This window comes from Erythrolamprus reginae, chromosome 9, assembly GCF_031021105.1.
Source record: "Erythrolamprus reginae isolate rEryReg1 chromosome 9, rEryReg1.hap1, whole genome shotgun sequence".
Taxonomy (NCBI): Eukaryota; Metazoa; Chordata; class Lepidosauria; order Squamata; family Dipsadidae; genus Erythrolamprus; species Erythrolamprus reginae.
This window is the reverse complement of record NC_091958.1, coordinates 43,220,258-43,235,783: the sequence shown is the minus strand read 5'-3', so window position 1 is coordinate 43,235,783 and position 15,526 is coordinate 43,220,258. Positions and strand designations below refer to the sequence as shown.

The 15,526-nt window shown below is 39.5% G+C and overlaps 1 protein-coding gene across 2 annotated transcripts in view; it reads left to right on the top strand.

The window, feature by feature from the left end:
* The window catches only part of CLUAP1 (clusterin associated protein 1), a 63,300-nt gene that overhangs the window by 18,867 nt on the left and 28,907 nt on the right, over positions 1 to 15,526 (top strand). For both annotated transcript variants that reach the window (XM_070761000.1, XM_070761001.1), the window contains exons 6-8: positions 8,707 to 8,790; positions 10,300 to 10,433; positions 11,851 to 11,992. In XM_070761000.1, the coding sequence (XP_070617101.1) occupies positions 8,707 to 8,790; positions 10,300 to 10,433; positions 11,851 to 11,992 (360 nt within the window). The remainder of the gene's footprint in view (positions 1 to 8,706; positions 8,791 to 10,299; positions 10,434 to 11,850; positions 11,993 to 15,526) is intronic.

Here is a 15,526-nt window from a genome sequence, read left to right as displayed (position 1 = left end):
AGGATGCTTGGCTGCATAACTAGAGGTATAACAAGCAGGAAGAGGGAGATTGTGATCCCCTTATATAGAGTGCTGGTGAGACCACATTTGGAATACTGTGTTCAGTTCTGGAGACCTCACCTACAAAAAGATATTGACAAAATTGAACGGGTCCAAAGACGGGCTACAAGAATGGTGGAAGGTCTTAAGCATAAAACGTATCAGGAAAGACTTAATGAACTCAATCTGTATAGTCTGGAGGACAGAAGGAAAAGGGGGGACATGATCGAAACATTTAAATATATTAAAGGGTTAAATAAGGTCCAGGAGGGAATTGTTTTTAATAGGAAAGTGAACACAAGAACAAGGGGACACAATCTGAAGTTAGTTGGGGGAAAGATCAGAAGCAACGTGAGAAAATATTATTTCACTGAAAGAGTAGTAGATCCTTGGAACAAACTTCCAGCAGACGTGGTTGGTAAATCCACAGTAACTGAATTTAAACATGCTTGGGATAAACATATATCCATTGTAAGATAAAATACAGGAAATAGTATAAGGGCAGACTAGATGGACCATGAGGTCTTTTTCTGCTGTCAGTCTTCTATGTTTCTATGTTTCTATCTGAATCCGAGTCCTCAATATCTTCATCATCCTCCAACTGATCAGGAGTATGTACAACAAACAGGAGCTGAATCTTGGCTGGTGTGTGCCCACCGGACGCAAGCGTGCCCAGGACGGTCACCAGGAGTGCACCGGGAGCGCTGGCCATGGGGAGCCCTTCACTGGGTCAGCAGGACATTTTTAAAGATAAAAGCCCCCAGATCTCTTGTGCGAAAATCGCCGAGAAGGATTAAATAAGGGGTTTTTTTCTTTAAAAAAAATCTTGTTTAATCTTTCTCAGCGATTCTCTTCCTAATGATCAGTGCCGTTTTTTCCCCCCTCCTTCTGCGTTCTGGGTAATTAATTAAAATGAAGACGTGGGGCTCCTACCAAGGCAGGGATGTTGAAGCCGAGTTATTATTGCTCCCCGCTGAGCTCCTGTTACTGATCTAGTCTTCAGCAGCTACAGACACGGTCATATTAACAAAAATCCATGGAAGGCATGTCAAGAGGACTTTTCCTACACTTTGCATTTCCTTGTGGAATAAATAGCTTGCTTTCTCTGCCGGGGGAAAAAAATAAATAAATGATGTAGTTGGGGATAGTTTTCATTTTATACGCAGTCAACCTTGCCTTGCTCTCTAGATCATTAAAGTCTGGGGCTTTTATTTTTTTTGTTTCTATCCGAGCCTTAGCATGTGAATTGATTTCCCGCAACAAGAGGCATTATGGAATAATAATGTAATTAAATTGTCATTTTTCATCGGAGGCAGCTCAAGGGTAGAATATTCAATGCCCAGGTTTCAGAGGTTTCTAAATCCACGGAGAACAGTTTGTGGGGTGTCAGCGGCAGGTTTCACACAAAAGTTTGATTGATTCTCGGAAGACCTTAACAATGGTGCATATGGTGTTTCTACTAGGAATCACCCATGAGAAATACAAAAAAAGAACAGATATATCTAATTCTACATTTAACAACTGCAGCAATATTGGAAAAATGAAAAAATTCCAACGATAGAAGAAATAATAGAAAAAAAATATTGGCGTGTGCAGAAATGGACAGTTTTTCCCGAACAACATCACTCTACTAAACAAATAATTCCCTCAACACTGTCAGACTTTCTACTAAATCTGCACTTCTATTCTACTAGTTTTTCTCATCATTCCTATCACCCAGTTCCTCCCTTGTTGACTGTATGACTGTAACTTGTTGCGTATATCCTAAGATTTTTATTAATATTGCTTCTTCATTGCTTATTTGACCCCTATGACAATCATTAAGTGTTGTACCACATGATTCTTGACAAATGTATATTTTATTTTATGTACGCTGAGAGCATATGCACCAAGACAAATTCCTTGTGTGTCCAATCACACTTGGCCAATAAAAATTCTATTCTATTCTATTCTATTCTATTCTATTAACACTGGAAATCAAGGACAAGGGAGAGACGGAATACTATGTAATATGGGGCAAGTCGTATTTTCAAGGAAACACAGTATGTTTTCCAGTATATTTGGAAGGTGCCAACTTGTGACAGATTGAAATATAATCCTTAAAGGAGATAAAGACTAAAATTTCATGAGCCCTGAGCGATCAGACTTGTAGCGATGAAAATACATTTTCTCCCTCTTCATTCTCTGCAGTCAATCAGTGTGAGAGAAAAACAGTTAGAAACATGAAAAATCACTTTTATTAAAACAGCACATCTGGCTGGTCGACTACTGTGGCATCAGCCTGGCATGACCTTGGGGAGTCTTCCCTATAATCGGACCAGAATTTCTCTGAGACCGCCTTCTGCCGCACGAATCCCAGCGACCGATTAGGTCCCACAGAGTGGGCCTTCTCCAGGTCCTGTCAACTAAACAATGTCGGTTGGCAGGCCCCAGGGGAAGAGCCTTCTCTGTGGTGGCCCCGACTCTCTGGAACCAGCTCCCCCCAGAGATTAGAACTGCCCCTACCCTCCTTGCCTTTCGTAAACTCCTTAAAACCCACCTTTGTCATCAGGCATGGGGGAACTGAGATATCTCCCCCGGGCCTATACAATTTATGTATGGTATGCTTGTATGTATGTCTGTTTAATAATGGGGTTTTAAAAATATTTTTAAATTGTAAATTATTAGATTTGTCATGAACTGTTTTTATTGTGTTGTGAGCCGCCCCGAGTCTACGGAAAGGGGTGGCATACAAATCTAATAAATAATAATAATAATAATAATAATAATAATAATAATAATAATAATAATATTTCCAAATATGTTACTGATCTTGCCAGATTTCAGGCAAACTCAGCCTTCCATCCTTCCAAGGTGAGTAAAATGAGGACCCAGATTGTTGGGAGCAAGAGGCTGCCTCTATAAACTGCTCCTATGAAGCCTTATATAACTATGCGCTATTGCTATTATGACTGTTCAGTATTCCTTGCTTTTAAAATGAACAGCCATTAAATTGGCCATTTAGGACATCAAACCAAAACTGCTGCTCTACAGAAGCATGAAACTTGAAAGACCTTGAAAGAGGTGAATGAAATGTCAGCTTCGGTTCTTAGGGCGTACAGAGAAGCCTTGATATCCCATCACTCTTCCCGCCTAGGTGGCGTTTTCCACTCTGATGATCCGTTTTAATTTTCTCCTCCAAATTGGTCCCACGTTCCTCATATAGTTTTCTTCAAACCTGGTGGATTCCAGATGTGTTGAGAATAGAATTCCCCATGGCCAGGCTGGGTATCGGTTCTCTTCTTTTGCCATTAGCTTTCCCCCCCGAATGCGTAAAGACCAATGCCGTCTCTGCGGAATATTTTGAATTTTGGTTAATTGCTTTAAAATGACTTTCTGCTTTAGCTCATCAGCGTTAATGCTACGTTGATGCTCCCCTGATTTCTAATGAGTGGATGTTGCAGAATAACACAAACAGAAAGGAAAACCTAGCCCCCTTGACAAAAATACTGCTTTTTATTTATTAATCATAATATCTGATTCATCTGATTTATTATTATTATATATATAATATAATATTCGGAGAGGGGCGGCATACAAATCTAATAAATCTTAAATCTTAATCTTATTATTATCATCATCATCATTGTCATCATCATCATCATCTTTTAATATATCTAATTCTCAATTTATAACCGTTCATTTAATGAATATTTTGCTTAACTCTTAAACTTTATAAACGAATGTTATTGCCAGGGTAAAGCTGCAATGTAATATTAAGACTGCAAAAAAAAAAAATTCTGGATGAAAATACGTACATTGTTAGAGAAAATGATAAAGCAACACAGAGATTTAAAGCCAGAAATATTTTTGTTAGGTATATTGCCAGAAAAAAATGACAAAAGGAATGGATATTTAATACTGCATGTTTTGATAGAAGCCAGAATTGTACATGCAGAACATTGGAAAAATGAGGAAAACTCCTACAGTTGAAAATATAATTTTAAAAAAATTAGATTGTGCAGGAATGGATAGGTTAACATTAAAGATAAAGGTCAAAGAAGACACAGAATATTTTTAACTTGGGTTTTGTTTTATCAATGGTTAGATAATAAAGGTTGAAATTAGAAGTTGGAAGAATATTATGTACAAGTAAAGAATATTATTACTATTAATATTCTGATATTCTGATTCTCCAAAGCACCAGAGAGCAGGGCAACAAGAAGCAATGGGGGGAATGTCATTATAGGAGACTCAACCTAGAATTAAGGATACGTTTCTTGACAGTGAGAACAATTAATCAGTGCAAGGGATTACTTATTATTATTATTATTATTATTATTATTATTATTATTATTATTATTATTATTATTATTATTTAGACTTGTATGCCGCCCCTCTCCGAAGACCCGGGGCGGCTCACAAATACAGTACAGAAAACAATACATATACAAATCTAATAGTTAAAACTAGAATAGAATAGAATTTTATTAGCCAAGTGTGATTGGACACACAAGGAATTTGTCTTGGTGCATATGCTCTCAGCGTGCATAAAAGAAAAAGATACATTTGTCAAGAATCATATGGAACAACACTTAATGATTGTCATATGGGTCAAATAAGCAAATGAAGAAACAATCAATATTAATAAAAATCTTAGGATACAAGCAACAAGTTACAGTCATACAGCCCTAAGTGGGAGGAAAAGGATGATAGAAAAACTAGTAGAATGGAAGTGCAGATTTAGTAAAAAGTCTATGAAAAAACTATAATCTACAATCCCATTACATTAAAAAGCAGTCCATTTACTCAATCACATCCACACACAACATTTAATGGTCAGAGAAAAGGGGGCAAGATCTAGCTGCCCCATGCCTGGCGACATAGGTGGGTCTTAAGGCGAAAGGCGAGGGGGGGCAGTACGAATTTCTGGAGGGAGCTGAATCTGTACATTGCGGGTGCTCTGGAGGTTTTCAAGAAGGGATTGGACAGCCAATTGTCTGGAATAGTATAGGGTCTCCTGCTTGAGCAGGGGGTTGGACTAGAAGACTTCCAAGGCCCTTCCACCCATTCTATTCTATGTTCTGTGTTCTAAATCAGACTAGCTCTTTGAATTCTACCCAGAGTGTTCAAATGGTACATGAGGATGATGGATCTGGCATGTGAAATTACCCTTGCAGCTCTTCCCTGGTTCCAGCTGAAAAATAATTTTAAACTGACATGGCAAATATTGTGCCATACAGCAGTTAAAAATCCATCCTTATCATTTACTACTACACTATCAGTCATAGAATAACATCCCTTCGCTGAAATTGGGTGATTTGTGATTCCCTGCTTGATTTGTGCTGCTTTTTGCGTAGCTCAAAGGCACTTTGGCCAAAGTTATTTTTCATTGAATTGCATTGAATTGAATTACCTACAAAAAGATATTGACAAAATTGAACAGGTCCAAAGACGGGCTGCAAGAATGGTGGAAGGTTTTAAGCATAAAACATATCAGGAAAGACTTAATGAACTCAATCTGTTTAGTCTGAACGACAGGAAAAGGGGGGACATGATCGAAACATTTAAATATGTTAAAGGGTTAAATAAGGTTCAGGAGGGAAGTGTTTTTAAAAGGAAAGTGAACACAAGAACAAGGGGACACAATCTGAAGTTAGTTGGGGGAAAGATCAAAAGCAACATGAGAAAATATTATTTCACTGAAAGAGTAGTAGATCCTTGGAACAAACTTCCAGCAGACGTGGTGGATAAATCCACAGTAACTGAATTTAAACATGCTTGGGATAAAACATATATCCATTGTAAGATAAAATACAGGAAATAGTATAAGGGCAGACTAGATGGACCATGAGGTCTTTTTCTGCCGTCAGTCTTCTATGTTTCTATTGGCCAAGTGTCATTAGGCACACAAGGAATTTGTCTTTGGTGCATATGTTCTCAGTGTACATAAAAGAAAAGATACATTTGTCAAGAATCATGAGGTACAACACTTAATGAGGGTCACACGGTACAAACAAGCAATATTAATATAAATTGTAATAAATCATAATTTTATCAAGAGTAAAGGCTGCTTTTTGCAAATATGCAACTGATCTCTCCTTTGAGCTTTGCCTGCTGAGCATTACACAGATTTTCTTCCCTGTATGATCTCTTGTGTGCCAGTAAACCCATCTAACAATCTTGTGGTCTCTTTGTGACTGTTAAACATATTATAGCAGAAACTATTCCTCGAGGATGTTTTCCTGTCTCTCTGCCTATGCTAAAGGTCTCCCCTTACTAAATCCCTGGCAGGAATTGAATGAAATACCACAAAGCCTTCAGCTGCTGTGCTATAGAAACAGCATTGAGCCTTCAGAATGAGTAATGGGCTATAGCCATGTCTTTGACAAATAGTTTAGTTTAAGCTCAGAAATCAAAAAATCAGGAATGGAGACAGTTTCACTGCAAGGGTACATTCAAGATTTCAGAATTAAAACCTGATAATATCTCATTGTGCCTTTCCCTATTAAAATTGTACGAACAATTTTACCTGCTCACCTGTTTTCTACCTCATCCTATATTATACGACTTAATGATTACAATTGAATCCAACATCTTCGTTGCTAAGCAAGACAGTTGTTAATTTTACCCTGCTTTACGACCTTGCTTGCCAGCGTTGTTAAGCGAATCACTTCAGTTTGTAAGTTAGTCGCATGGTTGTGAAGGGATTTCTCCCTTGAGTTTGCTTGTCAGAAGGGATCACGTGACCACAGAATGCTTCAACCGTCATAAATACAAAACCAGTTGCCAAGCATCTGGATTTTGATTGCCTGACCAGGAAGAATGCTATAACTGTCACAAGTGTGGAAAAACGGTCATAAGTCATTTTCTTTAGTGCTGTTGTAACTTTGAACGTTCACTAAACAAATTGTTATAAGTCAAGGACTACCTGTAATTTATTTATTTATTTATTAGATTTGTATGCCGCCCCTCTCCGTAGACTCGGGGCGGCTAACAACAGTAAAAAAACAATATGTACAAATCTAATATTAAAAATAATGTAAAAAAACCCCAATTTAAGAAACCAATCATACATACAGACATACCATACATAAATTTTATAAGCCTAGGGGGAAGGGAATATCTCAATTCCCCCATTCCTGATGACAGGTGGGTTTTAAGGAGCTTACGAAAGGTAATGAGGGTGGGGGTAACTCTGATATCTGGGGGGAGTTGGTTTCAGAGGGTCGGTGCCGCCACAGAGAAGGCTCTTCCCCTGGGTCCCACCAAACGACATTGTTTAGTCGACGGGACCCAGAGAAGACTAACTCTGTGGGACCTAACTGGTCGCTGGGATTCGTAATAGTTCTTATAAATGATGGAATCACACCTATTGCTTTGTTCAGTAAACCACGGTTGTAAACCTGTGACACCGTATTTTTCGGAGTATAAGACACACCTCCTCCCCCGCCCTGAAGGAGGGTAGAAATATCAGTGCGTCTTATACACCGCAAATACAGCCATTTTTGGCCTCCTGAAGCTTTCCCCTCTGCGTCTACTTTTTGTGAAAAATGGGATTGTTTTTCACAAGAATTGGGAGCACAGATGGTTTGGGGGGCCTGCAATGTGCTGCTGGGGGCTGGGGAAAGGCACCCGTTTTTGAAAAAAAAATAAATGCATGAAAAATAGTCCAATTTTCACAAAAGCGAGAGCATTTTTGCCTTCCACCAGCCTCCAGGAGTTCTCTGCAGGCCTCCCAAACCCTGTTCCCACCACATTTTTGCAAAAAAACAGAGGTGAAAAACAGATCAGTTTTTGCAAAAAAACCGAAGTGCACAGGGGGTTTGGGAGGCCTGCAGAGAGCTCCTGGGGGTTGGGGGAAGGCAAAACATCCCTATTTTTTCAAAACATGGGCCCATTTTTGCACACAAAAAAAATGGGGCACCTAGACAGTTTGGGAGGCTTGCAGTTTGGGGGCTAGGAAGGACAAAAACTCTTTGAAATCTTGGTGCATTTTATACTCTGGAAAATACGGTAATTAAGATACATTTCCCAACTGGTGAGTTCTTAAAACAGTTTATTTTATTTATTTATTTATTTATTTATTTATTGGATTTGTATGCCGCCCCTCTCCGTAGACTCGGGGCGGCTAACAACAGTGGTAAAAACAACATGCGAAAATCCAATACTAAAGCAGCTAAAAACCCTTATTTTAAAACCAATCATACATACAAACGTACCATACATAAATTGTAGAAGCCTAGGGGGAAAGAATATCTCAGTTCCCCCATGCCTGACGACAGAGGTGGGTTTTAAGAAGCAGTTCTTGCCATGACACATGAGCCTCCTCTCAAAGCCAGGGGAGTGTACATGTTACGCTTCGGTCTTTTGGCCCATCTTATTATAATAAAGCATCGTTTAAATCGATGTTGACGGGCTGGATTTTTAACTGTTAACAAAGAGATTACACCAAAGTGGGTTGCCAACTTTGAAGATGTACGATAGCAATTAGAGCGAGTTCTCCGCACTTGACCGCATATTTCCTGCTCGGAAGGCTTCCTACATTTGGGGATCGATCCTCCTCCTAAATCCAGAGTTCCTGCCAAGAAAGGAAAAAAAAACATATTTAATGTCCGTAACAGTATCTTTCTGGTTTTTGTCCTTGTTTGCTCTTTTGTTTCATTTTGTTTCTTTTGTTCCTCTCAGGAAATGAGAACAGAAGCTATTGGAAGACCTCTTGAGATCAACGAAACCGAGAAAGTGATGCGCGTTGCCATCAAAGATATTTTGGTAAGGATGAGGAACCCCATAGGCTACAAATAAGCAGTCAGGAAACGATCAATATTAATATAAATCGTAAGGGTACAAGCAACAAGTTACAGTCATGTAGTCATAAATGTGAGGAGATGGGTGATGGGAACAATGAGAAGATTAATAGTAGTGCAGACTTAATAAATAGTTTGACAGTGTTGAGCGAATTATTTGTTTAGCAGAGTGATGGCGTTCAGGAAAAAAACTGTTCTTGAGTCTAGTTGTTTTGGTATGCAGGGCTGTATAGCATTGTTTTGAGGGTAGGAGTTATTTATTTATTTATTTATTCATTCATTTGTCCAATACACAATACATATGGAAGAGAATAGACATGAAGTAATATATATAAAGATAATATGTAAAAATAGAAGAGAAGATATATGAAAGGAAGAAAATATATGAGATATATGAGATAAAGGAAAGACAATTGGACAAGGGATGAAAGGCACACTAGTGCACTTATGTACGCCCCTTACTGACCTCTTAGGAACCTGGAGAGGTCAATCATGGATAGTCTAAGGGAGAAATGTTGGGGGTTAGGTGTTGACACTATTGAGTCCGGTAATGAGTTCACGCTTCAACAACTCGATTGTTAAAGTCATATTTTTTACAGTCAAGTTTGGAGCGGTTAATATTAAGTTTGAATCTGTTGCGTGCGCTTGTGTTGTTGCGGTTGAAGCTGAAGTAGTCATTGACCGGTAGGACGTTGCAGCATATGATCTTGTGGGCAATACTTAAATCGTGTTTTAGGCACCGTAATTCTAAGCTTTCTAGACCTAGGATTGTTAGTCTATTTTTGTAGGGTATTCTGTTTCGAGTGGAGGAGTGAAGGGCTCTTCTGGTGAAATATCTTTGGACGTTTTCAAGGGTGTTGATGTCCGAGATATGGTATGGGTTCCAGACAGATGAGCTGTATTCAAGGATGGGTGTGGCAAAAGTTTTGTAGGCTCTTGTGAGTAGTGTGAGATTGCCTGAGCAGAAGCTACGTAGGATCAGGTTAACAACTCTAGAAGCCTTTTTGGCGATATTGTTGCAGTGGGCTTTAGCACTTAGGTCATTTGATATTAGTATTCCAAGGTCTTTTACTGAGTGTGGGTTGGCTGTGAGAATTTGTTTATTCAGTTTATATATGAGGTTTGGATTCTTTTTGCCGATGTGGAGGGTAGAGCATTTGTTGGTTGATATTTGAAGTTGCCAGGTGTTAGACCGATCTGAGACAAAGTCAAGGTCTTTTTGGAGAGTAGATGTGTTGTCTGTGGTGTTGAATAGTTTTACATCGTCAGCAAAAAGAACACAGTTGCTTGCGATATGATCGCAGAGGTCATTGATGTTGAAACAGTTTATGCAAGGGGTCTGTAAATATTTTCACGGCCCTCTTTTTGACTTGTGCAATATATAAGTCCTCAAAGGAAGGCAGGTTGGCAGTCATCATTTTTTCCTGCTGAGTGTCAATCTCTCCCCTCCACTTTCTTTCCCTTTTTTTTGCAGGAGCAAGTCCAGGAAACCAAAGACATGCTCAACAACGTGGCCGCCGATGAAGCCAGTTTGGAGGCCAAGATCGAAAAGAGGAAATCCGAGCTGGAGAGAAACCACAAGCGGCTGCAAACCCTGCAGAGTGTTCGGTAGGAGCTGATGTGCTCTTGGTCCCTCCTAAGAGCTAAGTGGAGGTTCATTGTCCTGCAGTTTGACCTTCTAGGGTGGCTGTAATGCAAAGCTTCCCTGGTTCCTTCTAATGCGCTCTCTGCAACGATGGGTTGATTTTTCTTTTTTCTTTTAAAAAAAATAATTTTTATTAAATTTACAAAAATATATATACAAAGGAAGGAAGAGTGGGTACATCTTATTTTACATCATTATATTGACATATAATCACATGCTCTTATTATATTTATAAGATATAATTGTTCTGTTTACACTTTATCGGTTCCATATACATATCAAAACCAAACAAATTACTCAGTTATGGATTAAATTTTTAGAATGTTCTATCTCCGTAATTTGTTATCTTTTAGCTCTTCTGACTCTTCCTTCTCCCCCCCCCCCCCCAGTGAACTATTGCTAATTGAAGGTTTGGAAAATCGAATGGAAGGCATACAGGAAATTATAATTAACCATGAATAGAGGATACAAAAAATTGAAATAGACACAAAAAGAATAGATGAGAGAAGAATCGAAGCGGAAGGAAGATTAATAGCGGCCAATAACGAGCTCAAAAACTCCATCGCAATCCTGGAAATGGAAAAATCAGCCTACTTTCTCCGCTTTCAAAATATCCCCGAAAATGCAGACGAAGATTTATTCAACAAACTAGCTCAGTTAATCAGCGAGAACACAGAAATTGATCTAGACGAGGTTAAAAATCATATCGATGAAATTTACAGAATTCAAACAAATTATGCTAACAACCATAGATTACCCAGAGAAGTTCATGATTTTTCATTTGATTTGTTTATATTGTATTTACCCAGCGACCAATTAGGTCCCACAGAGTTGGCCTTCTCTGGGTCCCGTCGACTAAACAATGTCTGGCGGGTCCCAGGGAAAGAGCCTTCTCTGTGGTGGCCCCGACTCTCTGGAACCAGCTCCCCCCGGAGATTAGAACTGCCCCCACCCTCCTTGCCTTCCGTAAACTCCTTAAAACTCACCTCTGCCGTCAGGCATGGGGGAATTGAGGCATTCCCCCCTGCCCCGGGCCTATACAATTTATGTATGGTATGTCTGTGTGTATGTCTGGTTTAATAATGTTTTTTTAAAAAAAATTTAAAATTTATTAGAATTGTTTTATTGAATGTTGTGAGCCGCCCCGAGTCTACGGAGAGGGGCGGCATACAAATCTAAATAATAAATAAATAAATAAATCTAATAAGTAAGTAAGTAAATAAATAAATATTGCGGCCCCATTTCCCCCCGCATTAAAGTACAAAGCAAAGCTGGCAGAGGAATTCTGGGAATTGAAGTCCACAAGTTTTAAAGTTTGCCAAGGTTGGAGACCCCTGGCTTAGGGTGTTATGTCAACCCAGCTTGTTTTGATCTTACCAGCCCAGCCTTTATGGATGAATATGAGAAAATTGAAGAAGAGTTGCAGAAGCAATATAGCTGTTTCGTGGAGAAGTTTCGTAACTTGACGTACTTGGAACAGCAGCTGGATGACCAACACCGCATGGAGCAAGAAAGATTTGAGGTGAGCGTTTCTAAATATGGCTGTACTTGCACCGCTTCAGTCAGAATGTCTACTGTGCGTCTCTCTGAACACCATTCTGTTACCTGCTGTTTCATCCTAGTTATTGTTCTGTCGAGCTCTCTGGTAGAATCCTCCCGAAAATTCACAGATACAAATTTCAGACACACACACGTTTGAAAATTCAAAACAATGTTCTTTATACCGAAAATCCAAATAAACTAAGCACTCTTTTTTGTATAGCAAAGAGCACTCGTCTCCAAACAAACTGGTAATTTGTACAAGTCCCTTATCAGTTCTGAGATACTTAGCTTGCAGCTGTGAGGCAATTCACAGTCCTTCTTCTTTCACAAAGTGAAACACACTTCGCTCTGCTTTAGTTTCAAAGCGGGGGGAAATCAGCACACAAAGCTCGAAGTCAGCAAGGCAGTCAGGAAACACAAGGATCAGATAATCCTCCACAATGGCCAAACCCACACGCTGCTATTTATAGCAGCCTCACTAATTACCACAGCCCCACCCAACCACACGTGGCCTCATTTTCTTTGATAATCATCTCTCAGTTGTTGCTACCTATGCATCGCTCTCCGCATGCGTGGCTGTACCATTAACTCTTGTTCTGAATCCAAGGAGGAGCTAGATAATTGAACTCCTTCTGAGCTGTCTGCCACACTCTCCTCCTCCCTGTCACTTATGTCTTCTTGGTCAGAGGACCCTTCATGAGCAGATTCCACCGGGAGCAAAACAGGCCTGCAGCATGTGGATGTCTCCCCCACATCCACAGTCCTTGCGGCAGGAGCTGGGCCAGAGCTAACCACAACAGTTATTGGATACCCTCTTTTCTTGGAGCTTGATGCTGTATGCTGTAATCCTCAGGATACTGATTTTCATCTTTTCAGAAAAGTGCCCTCTTTTCAAAGAATAGCCAAAGATCCATAAAAGTAAAATTCTATGATGCCTATGATACATCCCACCTGGGTGATGAGAGACACCGTGAATAAATGGAGTTAGAGTAGAGTCATTTGTAATTGTAAGCCCCGTTTTCCCCAGCATTAAAGTACATCAACCCATGCACTGGACTCTAATTGGGTAATTCATCTTTTTTATTGGAAAAAAAAAGACCTATAGACATTTTAAGGAATTAATGCTTTGGAATGGGTAGGTTACCGGTGATTATTTTACCTGCCCAAGCCAATAGCTTACTTTCTGCAGTGAAATACATCTTTGGCACATTAAACTTTGTCTAGAAAAAACCTTAACTTCACAGTAATATATTCCTTTATAAACTAATGAAACTACTATTTTTAATCTTATACTAGTGTGTCTATGCTTATGGTTTCAGCTTTCTAATTGGGAACTATAGATAGAAAACAAAACAGGGGCACAAAATACAGACTTTTAATATGCTTATATTGTAATTTTACCTAAACTTATATGTCCTTAATTCTTATTATAATTAGTCCCATGAGATTGGGCGGCATATAAGTCAAATCAATTAGTTGGTGAATATTATGCTTGTTTTCTTTAGTTAATTTTTTTTTATTGACTTTACAAATTCTGTTCTTATGGTTTTCTTCTACATTAGTTGTAACCTTAAGGATATTCATGCAAATACCACTCATGCATCATCATGAAATCTCCAGAACCGTAAAGCCTAGAAACTTGAAATTTGGCACATATGTTCCTCTTGGCTTTTAGGTGCTCACTAAGGATTTTTTGAAATGTCCATCAGATGATTAGTTATTCCTTATATTATTATTAACACGCTCTGATGCTAAGGAGTTAGACGTTCTACTCCCCCTCCTCACCTGAAAAGAACTCTATTCCAACTGCCAGTGGGCATGGCCAGCATGTGACTGTTCTGTCCGGCTCTCTGGTAGACTCCTCCCAAAAATTCACAAGTACAAATGTCAGACACACACACGTTTGAAAATTCAAAACAATGTTCTTTATAAGGAAAATTCACTTAACCTAAGCCCTCTTTTGGCATAGCAAAGAGCACTCGTCTCCAAACAAACTGGTAATTTGTACAAGTCCCTTATCAGTTCTGTGATACTTAGCTTGCAGCTGTGAGGCAATTCACAGTCCTTCTTCTTTCACAAAGTGAAACACACTTTGCTCTGGTTTAGTTTCAAAGCGGGGAAAAATCAGCACACAAAAGGTCAAAGTCAGTAAAGCAGTCACGAAGCACAACGATCAGATAATCCTCCACAATGGCCAAACCCTATAAATAGCAGCCTCACTAATCACCACAGCCCCACCCAACCACAGGTGGCCTCATTTTCTTTGATAATAATCTCTCAGTTGTTGCTGCCTATGCATCGCTCTCCGCATGCGTGGCTGTATCATTAACTCTTGTTCCGAATCCAAGGAGGAGCTAGATAATTGATCTCCTTCTGAGCTGTCTGCCACACTCTCCTCCTCCCTGTCACTCATGTCTTCTTGGTCAGAGGAGCCTTCATCAGCAGATTCCACCGGGAGCAAAACAGGCCTGCAGCATGTGGATGTCTCCCCCACATCCACAGTCCTTGGGGGCAGGAGCTGGGCCAGAGCTAACCACAACATAATCCATACTAAGGAGTTCTGTTTCGTAGTGAAGCATGGGTATCCAGCTACTAGTACATTTATTGAAGAATTTTGCAATTCAAAATTCTGGTGCTTCCTTCAAAGAACTTAAAGGCACTCTGGAATCTTCATCAGAATGTCATTAAAATGAGGTTAGATGGCCATGTGTTTGAAAAAACTAGTTGGGGTTTTTTGCCATACTGATTGTTTACTTTTCAATCAGAAAAGTTGCGAGAAAATATTTGCCAGAAAATTTTACTGCTATTGCTGGGACGTCATTTATTCGAGCCATATTTGCAACTGCATTGCGATCCTTTGTCATCATTCTCTCCTTCATTTGGTAATGGATATTAAGACTCTAAAAGGATGTTGAGACTCTAGAAAGAATGCAGAGAAGAGCAACAAAGATGATTAGGGGACTGGAGGCTAAAACATATGAAGAACGATTGCAGCAACTGGGTATGTCTAGTTTAATAAGAGCTGGGGTGGCGCAGTGGTTAGAGTGCAGCACTGCAGGCTACTTCAGTTAACTGTTAGCTGTAGTTCAGCAGTTCAAACTCACCACGGGCTTAAGGTTGACTCAGCCTTCCATCCTTCCGAGGTGGGTAAAATGAGGACCCAGATTGTTGGGGGCAATATGCTGATTCTGTAAACCGCTTAGAGAGGGCTGTAAAAGCACTATGAAGCAGTTTATAGGTTTAAATGCTATTAATGAAAAGAAGGACCAGGTGAGACATGAAAGCAGTGTTCCAATATCCCAGGGGCTACCACAAAGAAGGAGTCAACTTATTCTCCAAAGCACCTGAGGTAGAACAAGAAGCAATGGGTGGAAATTAAACAAGGAGAGAAGAAGTTTAGAACTAAGGAGAAATTTCCTGACAGAGAGAACAATTAATCGGTGGAACAGCTTGCCTCCAGAAGTTGTGAATGCTCCAACACTGGAAGTTTTAAAGAAGATGTTGGATAACCATT